Source organism: Rousettus aegyptiacus, unplaced genomic scaffold (genome assembly GCF_014176215.1).
Source record: "Rousettus aegyptiacus isolate mRouAeg1 unplaced genomic scaffold, mRouAeg1.p scaffold_m13_p_2, whole genome shotgun sequence".
Taxonomy (NCBI): Eukaryota; Metazoa; Chordata; class Mammalia; order Chiroptera; family Pteropodidae; genus Rousettus; species Rousettus aegyptiacus.
Genome location: NW_023416295.1, coordinates 2,652,699 through 2,674,551, shown reverse-complemented (window position 1 = coordinate 2,674,551; position 21,853 = coordinate 2,652,699). Strand labels below are relative to the sequence as shown.

The following is a 21,853-nucleotide window of genomic DNA, read 5'->3' as shown; positions in this document are numbered from 1 at the left end:
GAACAGTCTTTCTTTAAGATGGATGTCCCAGCGGCGGCTCCGAAAATGTCAAGGTCACGGGGGAGATGCCGGACAGCATTCGCGATGTGAGCAAAAATGGCGGCCTGAACGAATCGGCCACCAAGAAAGAAACGGGCGAGAAGCGTGTGGTTTAGTGGACGGAGCCCTGGGCCCAGGGCCACAGGCGCGTGCAGGTCTGTCACCTGCCCACGGGGGAGGGAACGCTCCCTCCTTCCTCTCCCATGATGCCGCGTGAGGAGATGCAGGCCGGAGCCTGCCACACGATGCAGTCCTCAGACTTTTAACAAGAGAACACAATGGTCTTTGTTACGCGTGGACAGCTTCGTTTTTGAAGGCCCCGCGGTGTCACCAGAGAATAGAAAGTAGTCGATCCAAAGTCAAGAATGGTGCTCTAGACCCTTAAAGTGAAGAACGCCCTTCCTCGTCCCATGGAGAGGCTTCGAAATAGATATGAGAGAGGAAAGAGGAGGAGGGGGCCGGAGCGAGGAGCCCTCATGACGGGGCGTGGGGGCGGGAAGGCTCCGGAGAGCCAGGAGCAGGGCCCCGCGCTGACCCACCCCTCCCTCGGCTGGACCCCAACCCCTGCGCCCTCGAACCCTGGTGGGGCCACGTGAGTCCTTCTGGCCAATGTCACGTGGGTGGAGGAACGGTCAGCCCCTCTGGGCCGGGCCCCTAAAGTCTCCTGAGAGCCTCCACACTGTCCTCTCTTTCATTTTCTGCAAAGGACCCAGCAGAGAGCTCGGAGGCCCCGGGAGGTGGAGAAGCCCCTGGATGGAGGGAGAAATAACTGGGACCAGGGTTCTCGCGCATCTTTTGTATCACGTGAGTCGATGAAGCCCAGGACGGCGACTTATCCAGACAGGAAGCGTGCACACTGAGAAAGGAGCGGCTCGTCAGCCGGGGGCTTGCAGCGCGTGGGAGGAGGGGGCTGTTCTTCCAGCGAACACGCCGGCCGGGGGTTTAGGACCAGCCAGGACGGACCACGCGCCCCTCCTGCCGGGCGGTGCTATTGTGACTGGAGAAGGCTGAACAGAAACGAGGCCGGAGCTGGTCGCCTGTATTGTCATCAACGCCAAACACGCCACCATGCCACCGCTCCATCTCCATTAGAACCACCGAGGGCGGTAAAGACGGGCCCTCGACGAGCCACGTCTGCGGCGCGCACACCCCGTGCAGCCCCCCGCCCTCGAGTCGGGCTGGCCTTCACCAGTCCCATGTGGTGACGGTGACTGCGTGGCTTCCGAGGCTGGGTCCCAAGCACCCTTTCAGCGCTGTCGGAACCTCCTGCAATGTTTGCCCTCGGGGCGCTTCCCCTTGGGGCTCGCGCTGTGCTGTGCAAGGCCGCGGGGGCGGGGGCAGGTGCGGGGGGCAGGTGCGGGGGGCAGGTGCGGGCTGCCTGACGGCCAGCGGCCAGCACCAGCTCCATCACAGGGGCTGCCCTGGATATCACGTGCTGTCTGGGCTTCTGATGACGAGAGCCGCAGCTGACATCTGACACCTCGGGGAGAAGTCCCCAGCTGAGCCCAGAGGACCCTCAGAACCGCGAGAGGAGTTTGTCAGCCACTGGGGAGGCCGTTACACAGCGGCGGGCTCCGGGACACCTGCCATGGGCACCGCCGCCGTCACTGCGGCGGCCTCTGCCCTCGGCCAGGCCCGCGCTCTGCTGCGGGCGCCGCCGTCACCACGGCGGCCTCTGCCCTCGGCCAGGCCCGCGCTCTGCTGCGGGCGCGGAGCTCGGCGTTCCTCCCGCCGTCTCCGACGAGGCCACACGGCCCCGTGCACCGGCCGCTCGGAGGTGGAGCGTGGCTCAGAGGTCGGCCGGGCGGCCAGGCCATGCTGCCACTCGGGGGTGGGGCCGGGATCCGGGGCCGGGTCTCGTCAGGGCCCAGGGTCCCACCTCTCACGGTCCCTGTTCTGTGTCGTTCCCGTCTAAAGCTACGTTTCAGAAGAAGTGGCGTTTGAGCCCATCTAGTCGAGAAGAAAAAAGTTGAAAAAGTAAGTGGTGTCATACTCAAGTCAGTCCACATGCCCCGGACTCATACTTTGAGGCTGAAAAAATAAGAAAAACTCAACCCAGTGAGAAGAAACGGCGTTGTGTGAGAAAGGCCCATCACCACGCGGCCCGGATGAGTCATCTACTCTCCCTGTCAAAAGAAAAATCTGCACTCGCAGGGGCTGCTGTCACCTTCGGGGCCAAGAATAATCCTCCCTATCCATTTTCCTTTGGTCCTGGGTAGAAAGAAACATGTTAATGGCGGAGCAGAGATGCGAGCTTTCCTCCTGGGACCCAGCGGTTTGCGTTGACGGCGCGGAGCGTGGCTGCCGTCCAAGTACACACACCCTCCGGCGCTCGGACTCCAGCCACCTCACCCGGTCCTCGCGGGGTGACGAGGGCCACCTTCCCAGCTTCGCGCACCTGCGGGCCAGCAGCCTGGCACCCGGCCTCGGTCACTGCATGTGGGAGGGGCTGGGGTACTTGCCGTATCTGGAGGCGTAGTCTGGCCTGGGAACCAAGATGATTTTTTGGTAAACTCTGCAAAAAGACTGGAGCTCGGCATCGAAAGGGCGGCGTGTGGTCCCCACGATCAGAATCCTGTCGTTTGGTTTCAGGAGCTTCAGAATTTTTGGAAGCTGTTTTTTTAGGCGTTTGGGTTCCATCTGGGAGAAAGAGAGAAGGAAAAACAAAAACAAAAACATGAGCCCACGTGTAGAGGAGTGATTTCAAAACACTGAAAAACACCATTTCTTAACGTTAGTCCCGGGCCAGGCCTGGGGACCAGCTTCCGAGTTTGGGTGATTGTCCTTGCAGGCCCTTCCTGTCCTCGGCCTCCGGAGTCCAGATTTGGCAAGGGGGAAGGAAGGAAGCACCTGACAGAATGTTCTAGCACCTTGGCCCTGAGAACGGGAAGTCGCAGAGGGCCTCCAAGCGGAAGGAAGCCGGCTGGGAGTGAGCGCCAGTTTGTGGAGCTCGGCCTTCCGCGGAGCTGTTCTGAAGGTGAACTTAAGATTCCCTGTGCTGACCGCTGTGACAGAGGGACCGAGGTCATGGCCGCCTGTTACGTAAGAGCATGGCCGCTCTGTCTCTGAGGCGCTGGGCGCAGCTGGGACCTGCGTTATTTTGGCAAAATCTCAGCACTAGTGAGGGAGAGGGGCAGACGACAGGTGAGGGGCCCCAGGGCGATACGTCCAGCCTGTGGGGTCAGAGTTGGCCACGTCGCCATGGCAACACGCGGCTTTAACGGAGCCGCCTGGCACCGGGGCCAGGAGGGGCCGGCGACACCCAGGGACGGGAGTGAGCATTCGACACATTCCACCCTGAGGAATGCGGGCAAAGGGCTTATCCTGGAGTCACGGCCGGCGGGCAGGGTGACAGAGCCGTGTACGACTAGCAGAGCCTTTGGGATAGCGACATTCATGTGCCCTGGGACCCTGTTCGGCGGGAGGCCCTGGGCTTGGCCCAGTCTCCCGGAGTCTGGCCCCGCAGATTCGGGGTGCCAAGCAGAGGGGCTGAGAGGACTCCTTCCAGGGAGGGCCCGGGGCATCCCGGGGTGGGTGGCCGGACCGGGCTCTGAAGCACGGGGCGTCCGCTGGAGTGGGGAGGCTGCTGCCCGCGTGGCGGCCGCGCCGGAGGCGTGCCTTCTTCCCTCGACTCACGGGAAGGCCTGTTCCTGGGGGGGCCTGACGGTGCAGCGGGGAGACCCGGCGAGGACCAGGCTGCTGGGAGGAGAGCCCGACGGGAGGCTGCAGAATCCCGGGGGAGCTCTGGCTCCAATGGGCAAGAGACGGGGAGACCCTGATTTCCAAGGGCAAGATCACGTCACTTGCAAACAGAAATAGTTCTACTTCTTCCTTTCCAATATGGATGACTCTTACTTCATTTTTTCCCTAACTGTCCTGGTGCGAAAGTCCAGTGTAATGATGAACGAAAGAGGCAATCTCAAGGAGGAAATGCCCAGTCTTTTAAGCGTGTTAGCTGTGAATTTTTTTGTAGTTGTCCTTTATCAGGCTGGAGAGGTTCCCGTCTCTTCCTACTTTTTGAGGCTTTTTTTTTTTTTTTAAATCATAAAGGAGTGCCAGATTTTGTCAAATGCTTTTCTTCATTGAGATGATGACGTGGTTTTTGTCCTTTATTCTAATGATACAGTATGTTACATTAATTGATATTTGGATGTTGAACCTGGGATAAATCCCGTTCGGTCACGGTGCATAATCCTCTTTCCATGCTGTTGGATTCGATTCAGAGGAGACTCTTCGTAACGTAACTCACAACAGAGAGAGCGAGAGAGAGAGGATTTTACAGCAGAGTCAGCCCTGCGGGCTGCACCTGAGGCCGGGCCGTGGGGCACCTTCGCCGGTTCCTCTCGCACCCATGGGAGTCCATGGTGCCCCAGCTCCGCCAGGCGATGGCTCTGTGTGCCTCTGCCCAGGCCGAGGGGAGCAGCGGGGCTTACGAGAGGGTGAAGTGCGGGGAGGCGTGATGCTGAATGGGCCGGATGTCCTGAAACCCTGCCAGCGGCAGCCCGGACCATGCGGATGAAACCTGCTCACGAAGTGCTGCCGCCAACCTCCGTCCCGGTCTTGGCAGACCCGCGCCTCCGGCACGAGGAGGGGTGTGTGCTGGGGCCTCACGTTGATGACGAACTTCCCTTGGGAGCCGGGCTGTGGGCAAAAACGAAAAAGCCCGAGGAAGAAGCTCCACGACGACACGCAGACGGTAGAGCAGACGGTTAGACGCGCGGACTGTTTCAGACACGTTCGTTCCCGGTCTCGGCTCCGCCCCTCACAGCCGCGTGACCTTGGGCAGGTTCCTCGGCTCCTCTGTGCCTCAGTCCCTGCATCTGGCCGATGGGGCAATCATGCGACCTAGCTGACCGGGGTGCCACGAGGACTGACGAGTCTGTCTGGCAAGGTGCTGAAGGGGGTCCTCATTCCGAGAGGCAGGCGCTGGGGGAGCGCAGGCCGCGCGACTGGAGAGGAAGCTTTCTCGAGGGAGAATCGGAAAAGCGGGGGGCTCGGCGATTTAGGGGAAACTGGCAACGGGCTGGCTTTGCCAACGGAGCTCGAAACGTCCCATCGGTATCCGCCGTATGAGATGGTAAGTCGTCAACTGCTCAGCTCTGGGACCCCTGCCGCCGAGAAAAGCCCTCTGCTGAGGCTCTGGACGGAGGCCGCCGCCGAGGCCTGGACCGTGTGGCGACACTCAGAGTTCGTCTTGTCCACAGCGACCTGGAGCCCTCTTATGACAAGTGCTTGTATTAAAGAAACGCGCGGAACCCTTTGAGAACGCCGAAGGAGCAGCAGCTTGGGGCGGCGGGTGGTGACTGGGAGGGGAGGGCTGGGAGGGCCCGCCTGGGCTTGCGGGGCTGTGGGGGCGGTGTTCAGGGTGATTCGGGGTGACTCCAGGTGATTCCGGCTGATCGCATCTGAGGTTCAGGGGTGAGCTTCGGGCCGGGGGTGGAGCAGGGCAGTCGTTGGTTTAGAGGTGACTTCTGAAGCCATGAGATGGCACCCAAGGAAGGGAAGGACAGAGCAAAGAACCGCGGGCCCGGGCTGGAACCCCAGGGGGCGTCAGCGTCCTTAAGGGGTGGGTCGAAGCGCGTGACAGAGATGGGAGACGGTTGCTGAGACGGAGCCACCGAAGCTCGGGGAGGGGCGAGCTTTACGAAGGTGAACGACGCTGAACGGGGCAGAGGGGCAGAGGGGGGCCCCAGCGTTCACAGGAAACGGGTGGCGCTGAGCAGGGGGCAGCAAGCCCGGGGGGCGGGGGATCGCATGGCCCGGACCCCCCCCCCCACCCCCCGCAGCCTAGTGGCCATGCGGCTGTGGCGGTCCTGCCAGTTCTGCGCCAGGAGATGCTGCCCGCTCCCTGCCCGGAAACGCCAGGGCCACCCGAGCTTCAGCAGCCCGTTTAGATGGCACGTGTCGATCGCGGGCCGCGGCCACTGCCGTCCTCGCTGCCGCCTAACGGACTGGGGCGCAGGTGCGTCCGTCCCGTGAGCGCGCCCCGCGGGTTCGTGCATCGCGCGCGGCCGACGCGTCGCCGCCCCGCACGGCCTCGTCGCGGGGGCTTCACGGCCGTGTCCAGTCCCCCCGCAGCAACCCGTGCGCTTTCCTGCGGCCAGCACCGCAAACCACCGCCAGCTCCCGCGGACCCAGCGGCGCGGACGAGGGGGCGGCGGCGCGGAAAGCGGACCGCGTCCGAGCCGCAGAGCGTGGCGAGGCTCGTGCTCCGGCGAGGGGCGGGGCGCTGTCCCCCATCCGCGCAGAGCGGGGCCTGAGCGTCCGGAGGGGAAAGGGCTTCTCGGGGGTGCTGAGGACGAAGGAGGGGGACAGGGTGTGGCCAGGGCTGCGGGGCGCCCGCGGGCAGCGCTCGGGTTGTGGCTCAGCGCCTCACGGAGGGTCAGGAGCGGTGGTGGGCGGACCGCCGGAAGCCAGGTGCTGGCACTCGGTGCTGACCCAGGTGGGGACCCTTTGCGCCCTCTGGGAGGCTTCGTCCTCTTCTGCGACACAGGGGAGGCGCCCCTGCTCCCCGGCTGCGGGCGCCTCCCCGACATGCGCGCTGTGCCCCGGGGCCCCCTCCTGCACGGACCAGTCCAGGTCTCCGGCCAGTCCCCTGTGGCCCCCTGGCTTTCTCCCTTCCTAGGGCTGGAGGAGCCTCATGCTTCCAGGGGCTTTTCACCCACAGGCCGTGGCGTCCAGGGTGGTCAGTCACTGTGCATGAGACGTTTTCCAGGTGCGGCCTGGAAGCCCTGGAACCAGTGGGCAGCCTCCCCAGGTGCTGTTTCCACCCTGGCCCTGGGGAGGGGTGGAGCCGGCAGCCTCTTGGTTTCCCTGCAGGTGGCTGGCTCTCCTTCGGCGTGCATCAGCGCCTTTGGGATCAGGGGCGCCTTCGGGACACAGGCCGGGATAGCTGCAGTCCCGGGGTGGCCGGGTGATGCGGTGAGGAGCCGGCCGCGAGGCCTCCTGGGCTCTGCCACAGATGTAGCTGCTGCCCTTGGCATCTGGTGTCACTTCTGGAGCATGGATGGCCACCGCTCATGGCTGCCCCAGGGCCTGGAGACTCGGCGGAAGGCAGAAGTCAGAGGCTGGGGGCTGGGAAGGAGAGCAAGGCTGGCCCAGGCCCAGCCTGAGCCCCCAAAAGGCAGCAGGAACCCTGCGGCCCTGCTCCACAAGGGCCCAGGCCGTGGGGGTGAGCGGGGTACAAGGGGCAGGCCCAGGACGTGGGGGCGAGTGGCAGCTGGGGATGCACGTGTGTGGCTCCCTCTCCTGCTGCGGTGCGGAGGGCGGGGTGCAGATGGCGCCCAGAGCTGCTGGTTGGGCGCGCACCCCTCTCGCAGCCCTGTCCGTGTCCGGGATGGCTCCGGCCCCCGGGCGGCCTGTGGATGTCTGGGGACCCAGGAAATCCTTCCTCTTGTGTTCGTCAGGCATTCCGGGCTTCACCCCAGGGCCCGATCCGTGGACTGCAATGGTTAATTTGCCTGAGGGATGACACGTTCTTCTAGTGCAGAGGCGGACAGAATAAAGGTCCAGTTAGTCCGCATCAAAGACGCTGCCACGAGGCCCTTCATTTTCCACGGGAATAAAACGGGGCAGGGGCTGTAGCTGTGGGGATCGGAGGCTGGGCTGGGAGAGGATCCTGGGGGGCAGGACGGCGGGGCGGACTCAGGCGGTGGTTCTGGGCATCCGGTCTGTGCATGGCGGCCATCCCTCCCCGCTGGCTGCCCGCCCCTCCTCGCCGGCCCCTTTCATGAGAGATGGCTACCGAACCCACGTTTCACTGGCCGTCAGCTCTCCCCCACCAGCCCGCCCCTCCCTCCCCACCCCAGCTCCTCCGTCTTAAGAATGAGCTCGACGCATTCCTCTTGTTCTCCAGGACAAAGTCAGTGTGCAGATGAGCAGAGGGCTGGCCCTGCTGACAGCAAGCTGACGGCTCGAGGCCCTCACGGGCAGGAATGCGCGCGGGCTTCGTGGGCTCGGGGTGGGGGGGGGGAGTTCTCCCTGCAGCCCTCGGAGGAGACCGTTAGGGACGCGGAGGCTCAGAGCAGTTACGTGACTCGCTAAGGACACGCACCCAGCTGAGGTGAGCGGCAGAGCAGGCCCGGGACCCACGCTGGCTGCACCCCACGGTCTCCCTACTTCTCAGGCTGCCGTCCGCCGGGGGAGCGAGGAGCCCTTGCCCATGAATGAGACGGTGACATCCGGGGTGTGACCCCTTGGATTATATGCCACCCTGAATTTCTCTTTAGATTCAGGAGGGGGTTCAGAGTGTTCAGGTTTGCATCTATGCGTGCTGAAAAAAAAACACGTAGGTAGCAACTTCGCCAGCAGAGGGAGCTACGTGCCGGATTCCCAGATTAAATAATAAATGAGTCCTCTTAAGAGCTGCTAAAATGACAGGGCAATCAAGGCTCATTTGGGGAAGAAGAGATTGAGCTTTCATTCTTTATCCAAATCACCTCTACCTGCTAAAAATGATGTATAATACATAAGGATCAAAAGTGATTAAAATCCTTATGAATTTAATCAGAAATTCACAGTTAACCACTATTTGCTTTGGTGCAAATTGATGTGGAATAACAATCATGTGTATCTGCAATTTTTTTTTTTAACTTGTGGGAAATTTGCTGGTGATTTGTGAGGGGAAATAGGGGGGAGAGGGGGCATTGAAAGGAAAGAAAAGAAGGAAGGAAGCAATTGAAAGAGGGCTCCCCGAGGCCCCAAGGGGGTGTCCTGCAGTCCCGCTGACCGCCGGGCCCCGCGCGGCAGGCCTTCTGTGTTACTATTACGGACAGGAGGAAGCCCTAATAATAACGCCGAGCGCGCCCTTTGCTGTTCTCCGCAGAGTTCTCTCGAATCACGTGTTTGGGTTTCGAGCTCCCTCCCCCACTTCCACACTCTTTCATTTTCTGAATTATGTCCCATAAAGGCAGCCCACTGGATCCTTTTGAATACAGACAAGCACTTAGGGTGGAGAGAGGTGGCTGTCCCCCCTCCCTCCCCCCCCACCCCCACCAGGAGAGAAAACGCCGCACCGAGAGGTGGCAGCGGAGCCCTCACCGTGCGCTCGGCGCTGGGGACCTTTTTGTAGAAGGTTTTCTCCGTGTCTCCGATCCACACCACAGACGGCTGGAGCTGCCTGGCCACCTGCAAGGAGAAGGCGGAGCCTCAGGCTGGCAACGCTGCTCCCTCTGGGGTGCGCGCTCCTCCCCGGCCCCAGGGCTCCCCAAGTCAGCTCTCGGGGGCGGGGTCTCGTGGGGCTCCAGTGCGCGGCTGTACCCCTCCTTCGCTGCAGGATGGGGCCCCAGGGCCTCATCCTGCTCGGGGTCTTCACGTTCTGCTCCGTGACTCCGAGCACCTACTCAACTCCGTTTGGCTTGAAATGAGCAACGGTTTTATGCTGCAAACGAATCTGGGCGGGGGGCGGGGCGGAGCCACGTGTTTTAATGCCCGCCCACCCGCCGCTCCCAGGTGTAGGCAGGTTTGCTCATCATGAGAAAAGCTGTTTCAGCGCAAGGGCCCCTGGGATGCCATGTCTTCCTCTCCGTGTGGCTCTGCCTCTGTGGTCCAGGCGTCACCTGGACGGTGACTCCGGAGCCCCTCCAGGACGGGCAGGGCTTTGCGACCGCGCTGGGCCTTACCGTGGGCCCACAAATAACTGCCACACACCTAACAATCCCTTCGAAGCACCGCGATGATAGCGAAGTTCAGGGATTTTTGCAACAATTGGTGCTTTGTGCAAAATCGTGACCGTAACGGCCATCTCCAGCCACAGGGAATTCGGTGTTACGTCCGCCTGTTTTTATGTTTCTTAAAAACATCATTAAGGCAGCAGGCATGGTTTTAAAGCAAGACAGACGTTTAGTAAACGATGGAAAGATCGCTAGGAACCCGGCCCCGTCTGTCTCCCCAGCGTGGCGAGCCGGCTGACGCAGATTGCGGACATTCGCAGACCCACATGGACTTCACTTGATCCCAGTACTGGTCTGACACCAGGCCGTTGGCGTTCACGGCCACACACACGCCAGGACGCTCAGACACAAGAGCAGAACTGGCCGACCACTGTTCGGCAGGCGGTATTTTTTAGACCCAGAGCCACAGAGTCTGAGAAGTCAGAACTTCGGGTTTTAGCCTCAGTACCCCAGGCGGCATGGCGGGGTGTGCGAATCACAACAGCTGCTAGTGAGCAGCTGCGTGCCAGGCCTGGACCACATGCGTCGCACGGGGCATCGCACGCCCAGCCGGGGCCAGTGTGGTCCTAGTGTGTCCTGTTCACCCTCTCTACCACCCTATGAAACAGGTGCCATTATCATCAACACCGTTTACAGGTGGGAACACCGAGGCTCGACGATGTTAAGTGACCTGTCCGAGGCGACACAGCCAGAAAGTGACCAGTAGGATGCTCGGGCACAGCGTCCTGCCTTGCGTGAGCCACAGACCTGAGTGCCCACCCTGCCTCACCTCCCACGTCTCACGACTCCAAAGCCTGTTGTCCATTACCCCCTGACCGCCTTCGTTGGTCCCTTCTCTTGGACCCTTACCTTCAGCCCCCAATGCTTTCCAACATGGCCCACCCACTGCGGTGGGAGAGGTCCCGCTCAGTGTGTGTGTGTGGGGGGAGGGGGCGGGGGTGGGCAGCTCCAAGAAACCACTGTTCCGCTAACAGCTATGTTCACGTTTAAGTCAAAAGCTTCCCTACTTCGGGCCCCTAGAGAAAATAAGAAAATGAGGTCCTGAGTGGGAAAAGTCCTAAGCTTTTTAGAAAAAAGATACTTTATTACAACAGAGGCGAAATCTTATTCTTTGCAGTCCCCCTTAACAATCTTAGTTTAAGAAGAAAGACCAATGGAAAAGCAATTTTCGCATAAACCGCCGTCCCCTGCGCTCGCGGAGGGCGGCCGCGGGCCCCTCCCCTGCTCCGTCCCTTTGGCGAGCGGTGCGTTTTCCGTAGTTTTCCTGTGTGCGTCTCCAGTCTTTCGATCCATCTTTTCTTAATGGCAATTGCAGATGCGAGGACCTGGGGTTTGAGGGTTACTTTTCTCTTTCTGCTTTTCACAAAGTAAGCCACATGGGTGGGGAGGAAACGCAGGGGTTTTATTAGCTTGGGATCATTTTGAAACCAACGGTCTTATTTCCAATAGCTGATTAAAGGCAGTTTTGGAAACCTGGTCACACCGTTCCCTTGTGCTGCCGGGGGTCCTTCGGAGCTGGGGGCGGGGGTCACCGCATGCTTCCTACGCTCCAGCCGCTGGGAACCGACGCCTCTCCCGGAACCACCACTTGCCCCGGGGTGCGCGCGGCTGCATGGGCGACTTGGGTGGTGGCGTGCTTTGGAAGGGCTCAGTTATCATCAAATGAAACAGAAAACGTTTCCCGAGCGGGTGCTTTGACAATAGCGAGACGGGAAACTTCCGAGATGCCTTGGCCTCCAGCGCTGTTTCTACCCGCGATCGCCCCGTGCCCCGTGCTGTGCCGAGCACGTCCCGCACCTTCCCCCCTTTTACAGACGAGGTCACTGAGGCACAGGGAGGGGCCAGGAGTCGGAGCCCGTTTGCCCCCCCCCAGCCCCTTCCCCCGGCCCTGCGCCACAGCCACGCGGCACCCCGCGGCGGCCTAGCGGCGGCGTGATCTTCGCGTGTTTGCGCGCCGTTCCTGCAGGTTCTTCTAACACATTCCAGCCACGAAAAGGTAGGTCTGTTTCCCCGCCCTCTTCTCCTCACCGAGCATCAACAACAAAAAACTCTTTGCCAATTTGTTCATGAAAAATGGAATCCTTTGCTCTTTTAACTTTTTCATTCAGCAATGAAAAGGCTTCATTTAAATTATCCACAGATAGTTTGATGTCGCAGACAATTAAATGTAATTAATTCGTAATAGAGCTGCTCAGAAGTGACAGGGGACGGTTCACGTCAACTGCCAGCAGAGGGCTCTTCAACCCTATCCAATATCATTACAGGTTTCAATGTTGTGTCAATTCTAGAAGAATTTCTATCAACATGTGCTTTTTCGGATTCCGGGAAGCTCTATTAAAAATTGAAGACTTCTCCATCTGTGTGAGTTTTATGGGTTTTATCCTCTGTATTCTCTAAAGAAACAACATCAAACACTCACCACCAGAATTAGACCCCCTCGGGTTAGGGTATAATGGCTCAGCGATGAAGACCTGTTTGCGTTAGGTTAATAAGCTCCAACCAAACGACCCTTGGAAGCACTGGAAGTTTTTTTCTGAAGGGTCCTATTTTGTTTGCCATAAAGAAGCCAGGAAAAAAGAAGCTGCTTTTTTTCAGTGGTGTGTCTCAAACTGAAAAAGACAGTCCATCCACCCACCTGCCCATCCGTCCGTCCATCCATCCATCCATCCACCCACCTGCCCATCCATCCATCCGTCCATCCACCACCCACCACTCACCCATCCACCCACCTGCCCATCCGTCCGTCCATCCATCCATCCATCCACCCACCTGCCCATCCATCCACCCACCTGCCCATCCATCCATCCGTCCATCCACCACCCACCACTCACCCATCCACCCACCTGCCCATCCGTCCGTCCATCCATCCATCCATCCACCCACCTGCCCATCCATCCACCCACCTGCCCATCCATTCGTCCATCCATCTGCCCATCACACACATATTTGCTGAGCACCTGTGGTGTGCCAGGCTCCCTGGTGTGAGGCGGGGGACGTCTGGGTATGGAGTGACAATGGGCCCTGCATGCAGAGTGTGGAGCTTCCTGTGACTGGGTGGGGGCTGCTGGGTGTGGGAACCGGAGGGGTTCGCTTTCCCAGACTGCAGTCGCTGGGAGTCTGTTTAAATGCTTAAAACGTGGAGACATTGGAGTTGGTATTTCCACTATTCTAAATGATATTTAAAATTTCCCTTTCCTTGCATGACCTCTTCTGAGACTGTGGAAATTACTGCAAATCCTGCCTGGATATTAGTTGGGATAAACCACAAAGGACTAAGAGTCTGGGGCCCAGCGGGGCTGACCCGGTGAGAAAGGAAGGTAAACTGAGGTGGCGGAGAGGAGCAGGTGGGGGCCGGGAGGGTGGGCGCAGGCGACAGGCTGTGACAGGTGTCGTGGGGCACCGGCACTGGTAACGGGGACACGCTGCTGCTGACGGCCAGGCCGTGTCCCAGCGGGAGGTGTCTGGAGAGCGAGGGCATCAGGCTGACAAAGCTGGACTCTCCTCCGCATCCCCACGTCTTCCCGGCCGCTCCCTGCGAGCAGGCGCACAGCTGTGCCCCCTGCGGGCAGCTCAGGGGTCACCGCCAGTGCGCACGGCCATGCTCAGCCCCGCGCGGCACGTCCCAGCCACACTGAGGGTGCCTTCCCCCAGGGTCTCCACGTCCTTTAACGCCTGTGGCGTTGACCCTGGTCCCAGGCTCATCCCCGCCACCCGGCACAGGACGGCACGCCGCACTGATGGGGCTCGGCGGCCCGCACGGTGCCCTCGCAGCCCTGCCCGGTGGACGGCGCCCGGGGTGCCCACGGCCTGCGGCCCTCGTCCCCTCAGAGCCCACCATGCCCTCTGCGGGTGCGCGGGAACTTCCTGCACGGCGGCTCGATTTTGCCTTGAACCTGAAACTGCTTTAAAATATAGTCTGTGTGAAAAAGAGAATGGTTCGATGTCTATGTGGGCTCCCTTCCTCAACCCGAAACTCTCCACGACACAGCGCAAGGCCACCGGGCTCTCTGACTGTCCCCACTCCGGGCCCGCGGTCACCAGCCCCTCCCTGCCTCCGCTGTCACACCTGAGGCTGCTCCCTCCCCCTCTCTCTGCCTTGGGCAGCTCTCTCTCTCTCTCTCTTTTTTGGGGTCAGGTGTAGGTCTTTGCTTTATGCCTATTGAATCTCACCTTGTAAAGGTGAGACCGATGTATTTATTACATTTATTACGCATCTGTGTGTGTGTATTTTTTTAAGTCACTCACGAATAGCAACGCTGCCTTCGTTTGGGTCACTATGCAGACGCGACTGGCCGGGCCCCCCGTGCCCGAGGCCTGGCCCGCTGTCCACACCGCTGCATCTGGGCAAGATCCCGTGGCACGCCGCCGGGGGCCGTTGGCCGTGAGCCCGGTGAGGACCCCTGGCAGGCAGCACCGAGGCAAGAGCCGCAACGCGCCCTCCCTCTGTCCCGCCCCGCAGGCCAGGACGGGCCACGTGGCCTAGAGGTGACCCTGGCCGGGCGGCCCCCTCAGCCCATTCTCCCGGCCTTGCTCCAGCCCCAGCCCGCGGTGGCCAGACTATGTGCGCGGGAAGAGGGCGCAAGGACCATGGGGGGCAGAAAGAATTCTCTTCCAAGACCCAGAGCACAGGAGCAGAAACGGTCCTGTGCTCTGGGTCTTTCGGAGCACAGGACCGTTTTTTGGGAGGAAGGGACACAGGACTCGGGAAGCGGTGGCCTCCTACCAAAAATGGCAACGAGACACAACAACTTCTGGTTCCTTCACCTTCTTACGCGGATATGCCGCAAGCTGACCTTGACCCGGGAGGGGAGGCTTCGCTGTCCCGCAGGCCAGCCGAAGGTCATACGGCGGCTTTGGAGACAGACCGAGGCTTAAATCCACATGCCCGCCTCTTAGTTCTTCTGTATTTTTCGGTCAGATTAAGCACTCTGAGCCTCAGTGTTCTTGTCTGTAAATGGGGACGCTAAGCCTGCCCCCCGGGATGTGGTACGAGGAAGGGCAGTGTGTACGGAGCTCCCAGCTCGCACCTGACCCCAGGCCAGAGGTCGGGGAGAGTCCCCCCTGCCCGCCTGTCCCGATTTATTGTCACGAAAACCCGAGGAGGCGGGGCCATCGTGTGTATGTGTGTGTGTGTGTGTGTGTGTGTGTGTGGAGGGGAGGTGGCCTTGCCTTCTAACTTTTTTTGTCCACAAAATACCTATTAAATGTTAATCACTTATCCCATTTCTTAATTGGTTAGAGGACTACATTTCTAATATATCCTTGTAGGAAAATTACATAGGTTCTTTTCCACCTACAGCTTTAGCAGGAGGGAGAGTTTTAAGTAACGGTTGCTCCCTTGTGCAGTAAGCATGTTTCTCAAAGGACGCCCACCGCCCCAACTCGTTATTCTATCAGCGTTATTGCGTGTGAAGAAGAGAAAGCCCCCAGAAATTATGGTAACAGAATGGATCTGAATTTATGGCTGCAAAACAAATGCGTGTGTCTCCACGTGCGGAGGGCGTTAGGGGTGGAGCGGTGTCGCCGGCCAGAAAGGAGCTGCCGAGCGGCCTGCCACCTGGGGCAAACTCAGGAATTCCTTAGCTTCCTCCGTATCACCTGAGCCCACGTGCTGAGGGCACCATACCTGGCAACTCATGCCAGGTGAGGAAGAACACCCCCGAGCCCAAATGCCTGCTGCCGTTTTTGAAGGGGAGGGGGCTGGAAACAGAAGCGGCGGATTTAGTTTCCCGTGAGATGCGGGCGTATTTCAGCAGGGATTCCCGTGGGGAAAGGAGGCTGGTCTGGCCGGCGCAGCGGGGGGAGTTCGTGCCCAGAAAGAAGCCGCGAGCAGTCGCCGGGTGCTCACCAGATGCGCGTTGCAGGAGGACGCAGTAGGGGGGTGCTCACGGCAGCCCGTGGGAGCCGGCCGTGGGCTCCGAAATCGTACCTGGAAAGCAGTGGGGGGTGTGGGGGGGGCAGAACCGCGGAGTGTAGTAAGTACCTTGAGCACCACGTGCAGCATCATCTGCAGGCCGCTCTTGCCCGGGTACTTGCCGGCGATGTTCTCCGCGGACAGGTTGAAGAGGTTGGCCCCCGTTTCGGTGCAGATGGCGTGGACCAGCATCTTCTTCCCGACCCCCGACGGGCCGGCCAGCAGCAGGGACTTCACCAGAGGCGCGTGCTCGTGCACGGCCGCGGAGCCTGAGGGGGCGGAGCAGACGCTGCAGCAGCCCGTGGGGCCCGCCGTGGGGGCCCGCGGCGCTGAGGCCGAGCGTCCAGGGCGCGCCCCGACCCCGGCGTCTGTGGCCGCCGCGGCGTGCGGGAAGCATCTCTAACCTCGGGGGGGGGGTGCCTCCCGTCTCAGCGACACCTGGACGGGCAGGTCAGGGCCCGAGGTGGAGCCCCAGGGTCTCCTCGGGCATTCGATACGTGGCTCCCCCTCCACCCTTCGCCCCAGGATTTCCCCCGGACTCATAATTTTGGAGGACGCCCCTGCAGCGCCGCACCCTCGCGCTTCGCGGGGGCGGGGTTTCTCTGCTCGGCGCAGCGGCTGCGCATCCTTCGGGAGTGCGGGAGGAAGGCGCGGGGCGGGAGGAGGGCGCGGGGCGAGGGGGGGGTGGGGGGGAGGACGACGCGTGCCCATCGGCCGCGCGTGGGCTGGACGGGAAAGGGGGGGCCGGCGCCCCTCCCCCGCCCGGCGTCTGGCCTGTCGGCCCGACACGCGGTCACACGGTGCACGGAGCCGTCACGCAGCCACGCAGAGTCCGTGCCCCCCGCTCGGGGTCCGCCTCCTCGGAGCCCAGACGCGGGCTCGAGCGGCCTCCACCGTCCCGGTGGCACCCGCAGCGCCGAAGGGGCCGGGGTCACGGCCCGGGGCGCGCGCCTCGCCGTCCGGCCCTCGGCACGCCGGGCACTTTCGCCTCGGCTGGAGGGACGTCCACGTTCTCGGGAGGACTGTGCTCTGCCCTTTCCCTCCTTTCCTCGTGCCAATGAGGAGGTGTCGTCAGCTCACTGAAGCCTTAGAAGCCACTGTCGCGGTCGCCCGGCACACGCCCCATGCACTCGGAACGCGGGTCGGAGCGAGTCCTCTTTGAAACGAAGTGAAATAGGCGGGGGGGGGGGGGGGGGGGGGGGGAGGGACACAGGAGACCCCGTTTTCCGCGCAGGAGAGAGTCCATTCCCAGGGGCTCCCCTTCCGCGTCTGGGTGTTGAGGGCTGCTCGGCTCCCGGCCCGTGGGGGCCGCCGGTGTCCAGTGTGAAAAGTCGAGAATTGCTGTCACTGGTTGGTGGTGCAAAGGGACCTAACCGGGTGCCTGTGACTCCAGCGCGGGGCGGACAGTGCTACGAGCTGTGAGCTCCCCGGAGCTCAGGGAAGACGCCAATGGGGAGGGTGGCCCTCCCGGAGGAGGCGGCCTCTGGAGAATGGGCGGAGTCGGACCCTGCAGCGAAGGGGACATCTGAGAGATTCCAAGTGAGGGGACATGGGGACCGCAGGTGTGGCACGGGGAGGCAGGTAGGGGCGGGGGGGATCGTCCTCATTGGTGACGTTATGGGGACAGCAGGGAGGTGAGGAGGGTGACTGATGCCGTCTGTGGGGTGCCCGGAAGTCGGGGTGGCAGATTTTCCCAAAAGCTGGAGAGGGGCCCCTGGGAGGGGTGCAAGGTGGGGAGGGTCCTGCTGGAGATAGAATCTGGGGGAACAGACAGGGAGAGACCCAGAAGGTGCACAATGACTCGGGGGGAGTGTTTTCCAGGAGCGGGGCTCGCCGAGGTTGGGCAGAGGGTACAGAGGGGGGTCTGGGAGGGGGCTGCACGTGGGGCGTCTCTGACCCCTGGAGGGCTGATGGGGGAGGGGCCTGGGAGGTGGTGGGGACATGCTGGCCACAGTGTCCACGGCTCTTCCTGCCCATCTCGGCTTCTGACGGCAGTTTTTAGAAAAACACGTCGAATTCCTGAGAGTAAATCTCCTTCCGGGCTTTCTGGTTTTCGAATGACTGGAGTCAGGGGTTGGCCGGTGCTCCGTGTCCTTGGCCATCTCTGCTCCTTCTTGGCCCTGGACTCGAAGCCTCACTTGTCTGGAAAGGCAGGTTCAAGGTCTGCCCGGCGGACTCTGCTGGGAACCAGCGGGTTGAACTCCCGACCAGGCGGTTTCTGTGTGGTCAGCGTCCACCCCTCTTCTCCTCGGGGACAGTAACGGCTCCGGGAGGGTGGCAGACACTGGCCAGGCGCTTCCTGGACACCCCTCTCTCACCTGGGGGCCTTTGTAAGTCCTAACCTTGTCCTGGGAGCCCGGGCTGAGGGTTGTGAGGGCACGGAGGCCCACGGAGCCTGTGTCGCCTGGCCAGGGGCGGAGCGTGGCCTTGACATGAGTCCTCGGTGTCCTCCGCCCAGCGGCTGAGTTGGTTAGTCCCAGGGGTGGCCACCTGGACCCTCAGGGCTGAGTCACACATTCCTTCTCCTGATGTTTGAGATGTAAACGAGGCGCCCGAAGGCAGGTCCAGAACGAACTCCTCTGCCCGGCCTCGCGCCAAATGTGCACACACCGGCCGTGAGAACAAACGCCAGCCAGCTCTGGGGCCAGGGTCAGCAGCCCAAGGGACTTCGGGTTCCTGCTGACAAAATGAGGGTGCAGGTGGGGTGCTCCTGAGCACCCTGCTCCTGACGCCTCCAGCATCCGTCGCCTCGCACCCGGGAGCCGGCGGGGCGACCACGTCACGCCCTTGCTCGCGAGCTGTGTCCTCGTGAGGTCCTGGCGCTCTGGCCGCAGCGCCTCCCATCACACGGAGACGACGCTCCAGAAGCTTCTCCGCTCATTTCGTTTACACGGACCCATAGATACCATATATTTGTCGTGTTGATCCCAAATTATGGGGACCCCTCAAAGTATTATCTGTTTATGTTAATGTATATTTTTTCATTTACGTCAACCGCAAATTCAATTTACTGCTTCTGACATTAAGTTAAAAGAGGCGTGAGCAATTCGTTGCCAATATGTCTAAGTTCTTATTTAAGTCCAGGCGGAAGAATATTCTAAGTGCCCGGACGATTCCCACCTCATTTTAGAGCAAATTAGACCAAGAAAAGGCAGTTTCTACTTCAGCCTGGTTGGCCTTCCCACTGCTGCCCAGCGACTCAGGTCATACGCATGTGACAGTCGTGAACAGGGGCGTAAAGTGAACGACACAGCAACGTCCCTGTCCCGCCCAGGCACTCCCGGGCACGCAGCTGGGGGCTGGTCCGTGCGTCCGAACAGCGGTGGCCGTGTGTCAGCGGTCATGGGGGCTTCGGTGCAGCCGGCAAGCCTTGGTCCTGACGGCCAGGCAGCCGCTGCAAAGCCCGCCCGCGGGGCACCCCGCTTCTAGAAGGTTCACGACGGGGCCACGGTCCTTACCTAGTGGCAAGACCCCATACAGGGCGATGAGCTGCCTGACGTCCAGGAGGGAAGGCATGGGCTCTATGGAGAGGTGGCGCAGGGTGGTGCCCAGGTAGCTGTACTCGCCTGCGGGAGAGGAACGGGACAGGTGAGCGGGGCGCCGCGCTGGCCTGAGCCGTGTGGCCCCGGCGCCCGCAAAGTGAGCACAGAAAGCGGGGCGCACACTCCTGGGCAAACGCATCGCACGAGGGGGTCAGCGAGACGGACTCATCCTTTCTCAGGGAGAGGCCCGAGCGCCGCCGAAGCCCCGCTCCGCTGGGACCCCGCCCGGGCTGTGCGTCGACCGCGAAGCGAACCTCACGTTCGAAACGGCCTTCGAAGAGTGGATTTGCGAAGTGGAACAGAATCCTAAAATGAGGCACACGCGGAGGAGTCTAAGATATACAGGGTTTTGTTGAGTTTCTACTCCAAGAGACTCTGTCGAACGTTTGCACGAACCTTGAAAATAAATTCTTTAAGGTCACAATGTGCAATCTGCATTGAGCCTAAAATGCAGTCATTTGAAAGGACGGTTATGAGTCTAATTTAGGATAAAAAGGAGCATCTCTCTTTCAGGGCAATATTCATTTACATTTTTATCATTTTTAAAGGACCACCAAAGGAATAATACAGAAATAAATCTTTACGGCTTTAATTAGAAGGCATCAAAGGGCTTAATTGTAACTAGTCATAAATCTGAAGTGTTATTTTCTAACTAATTTAGATAAGGTCACCACGAAAATTAGTCTGGCTGTCTCCATTTGTCGAGAGGATGGACCTTCACATGCTCATAAGCGTCTCTCTTGATTTGTACCTGAATCTGAAGTAAAAACGTTCGATGCTCATTTTTCCTTCCCTCTAACAAGTCTGGACCTTGGCCAAGCTGTCGATGCTATCTATATACATACGAAAAATACCTTTGTGTGTGTATAAAAATACTGAAAAGATACGCTTTTGTGTATGAAGTACTGAAAAGGCTTTGAAACATTTTCAAATGCTAAGAAAGCCGGAGTTGAAAACCAGACGCAGCTGCTGTTTGGCTGGGGAGGGCAGCCTTTCGAAGCCTCCACGTGGAAAAAAAAAAGCCCTTGCCAAGGGCACGGGCATCGGCGGGGAGAGGGAGGGGTGACGAGGGTGGCCATTACGGCTTCCGGTCCCCGCGCGGTTTAATGAGCAGGTCATAAGCAGGACGGCGGCCATTTCTCCTTCCCCAGCGTCGGAAGAGGTCCTGCCGCCGCCGTAAAATCCAGCGCTCACCGCTGTGGTCACGACGGCAGAGGTGACATGAAAGTGAGGCCCGTGTCCCAATTCCAAAAATCCACGTGAACCCACATCTGCTAGGGCCCGGCGGACTTCACGCGGACAAATCCTATTGGGCTGAATTGGCGGGTGCCCGTTCTGATGGACGTGACCGGTCCGGGCTGTTTGGCCGAGTGATGAGACTCGTTCTGAAAGTGTATGACGACGTTTAGTCACCACCACCTAGCGTGGAGGCCACCAGCCTGTCCCAGGTACCCCGTCAGAACTCAGAAGCCCCTGGGGCCCTGCACACACACGCTCTCCCATGAGGGAGAGAGGAGGAAATGGGGGGGGGGCGGAAGGTGTTTTAGAGGGAGGGCATGAGCAAGGGCAAGGGCGCCCCGGACGACGGAAGGAAGGGGACTTGGGGATGGATGGCATGTCCTTAACATTCCTACGCCGCCCAGCCGGAGGTCCCCGCAGGGAGGGGGCCGGCAATCGACAGTCGGACGACCGTCCAGACCTCTGAGCTCCCCGCCGGCGGGCCGCTCGTCCGCTGAGTCTGAAGGCGGGGGCCCCGGAATGGGACTGCGAAGCAGCCTCGGTGCGGCCCAGTTCCTGAAGGCGGCCAGACCCGGGTTAAGGAAGGGCGAGGAAGCGCATGTGCCGGGGGAACAGCCTACGGCTAAAAAAAAAACAGGTTGGTCAAGGCTTTATCGGAGAGCAAGCACACGGTGTGCAGACGGGCTGCAGGATGAACGGCGACACTCGGGGCAGAGCTTTTCGCCCTCCTCGGACGGAGCGGAGTGCGCGCCGTGGGGACGAACGCAGCCGTTGGGCCGGGCTCTGGCGCAGACGGGCTCCCGGCGCCCACGGCTCATTCTGAGCAGCTCCTTCAGGGAGGGCGCGCGGGGCGAAAATTCTCAGTCCTGGCACCTGTATAAGTTTGTGTCCTGTATATTTGAAAATGGATGCGTCTGGGCACAAACTCTTTGAATCTTCCTTCCTTTCCTTGAGCATCTAAGATACATCATGCCGTTTCCCTCTGGTATGAAATGATGCGGCGGAAAGCGCGATGACCTCCTGGCTTCCCTTCCGTTACGAGCCATGTGGCCTTTTGTTGCAGAAGGGCCCAAAGGATTTCTTTTCCCCTCTCCTTTGAAGCCTGGTACTTTTACTAGAATCCGTCACGCGTCAGTCCGTTGGAATCGATGCCCTCAGGTAGCCGGGGCGGCCTCGCGCTGTGTGTGGTCTGGTGTCTGCTTCAGGGACGTTTCCAGGGATGATCGTCCTCGGCGTGTGTTCTGCTCCTGTGCTTCGGCCATCCCTTTCAGGGGCTCACGTCCGAATGTTGGATCTTCCTTGCCTCTCTTCAGGATTCGTTACGTTGTTCTGACTCTTTTTAAGCTTGCTCTTCACTTCTAGTTTTATTTTAAGACTTCTACCTTTCCCATTTTATTTCTCCGGAAGCACTGTTTGTTGACTTTATTCATTATAATTTAGTTTTTTTC

General features: G+C 60.3%; 1 protein-coding gene across 2 annotated transcripts in view; it reads right to left on the bottom strand.

The window, feature by feature from the left end:
• The window catches only part of IQCA1 (IQ motif containing with AAA domain 1), a 110,141-nt gene that overhangs the window by 7,222 nt on the left and 81,066 nt on the right, over nucleotides 1-21,853 (bottom strand). For both annotated transcript variants that reach the window (XM_036236691.1, XM_036236692.1), the window contains exons 14-17: nucleotides 19,083-19,190; nucleotides 15,694-15,893; nucleotides 9,079-9,165; nucleotides 2,502-2,679 (exon numbers count right to left, since the gene is read on the bottom strand). In XM_036236691.1, the coding sequence (XP_036092584.1) occupies nucleotides 2,502-2,679; nucleotides 9,079-9,165; nucleotides 15,694-15,893; nucleotides 19,083-19,190 (573 nt within the window). The remainder of the gene's footprint in view (nucleotides 1-2,501; nucleotides 2,680-9,078; nucleotides 9,166-15,693; nucleotides 15,894-19,082; nucleotides 19,191-21,853) is intronic.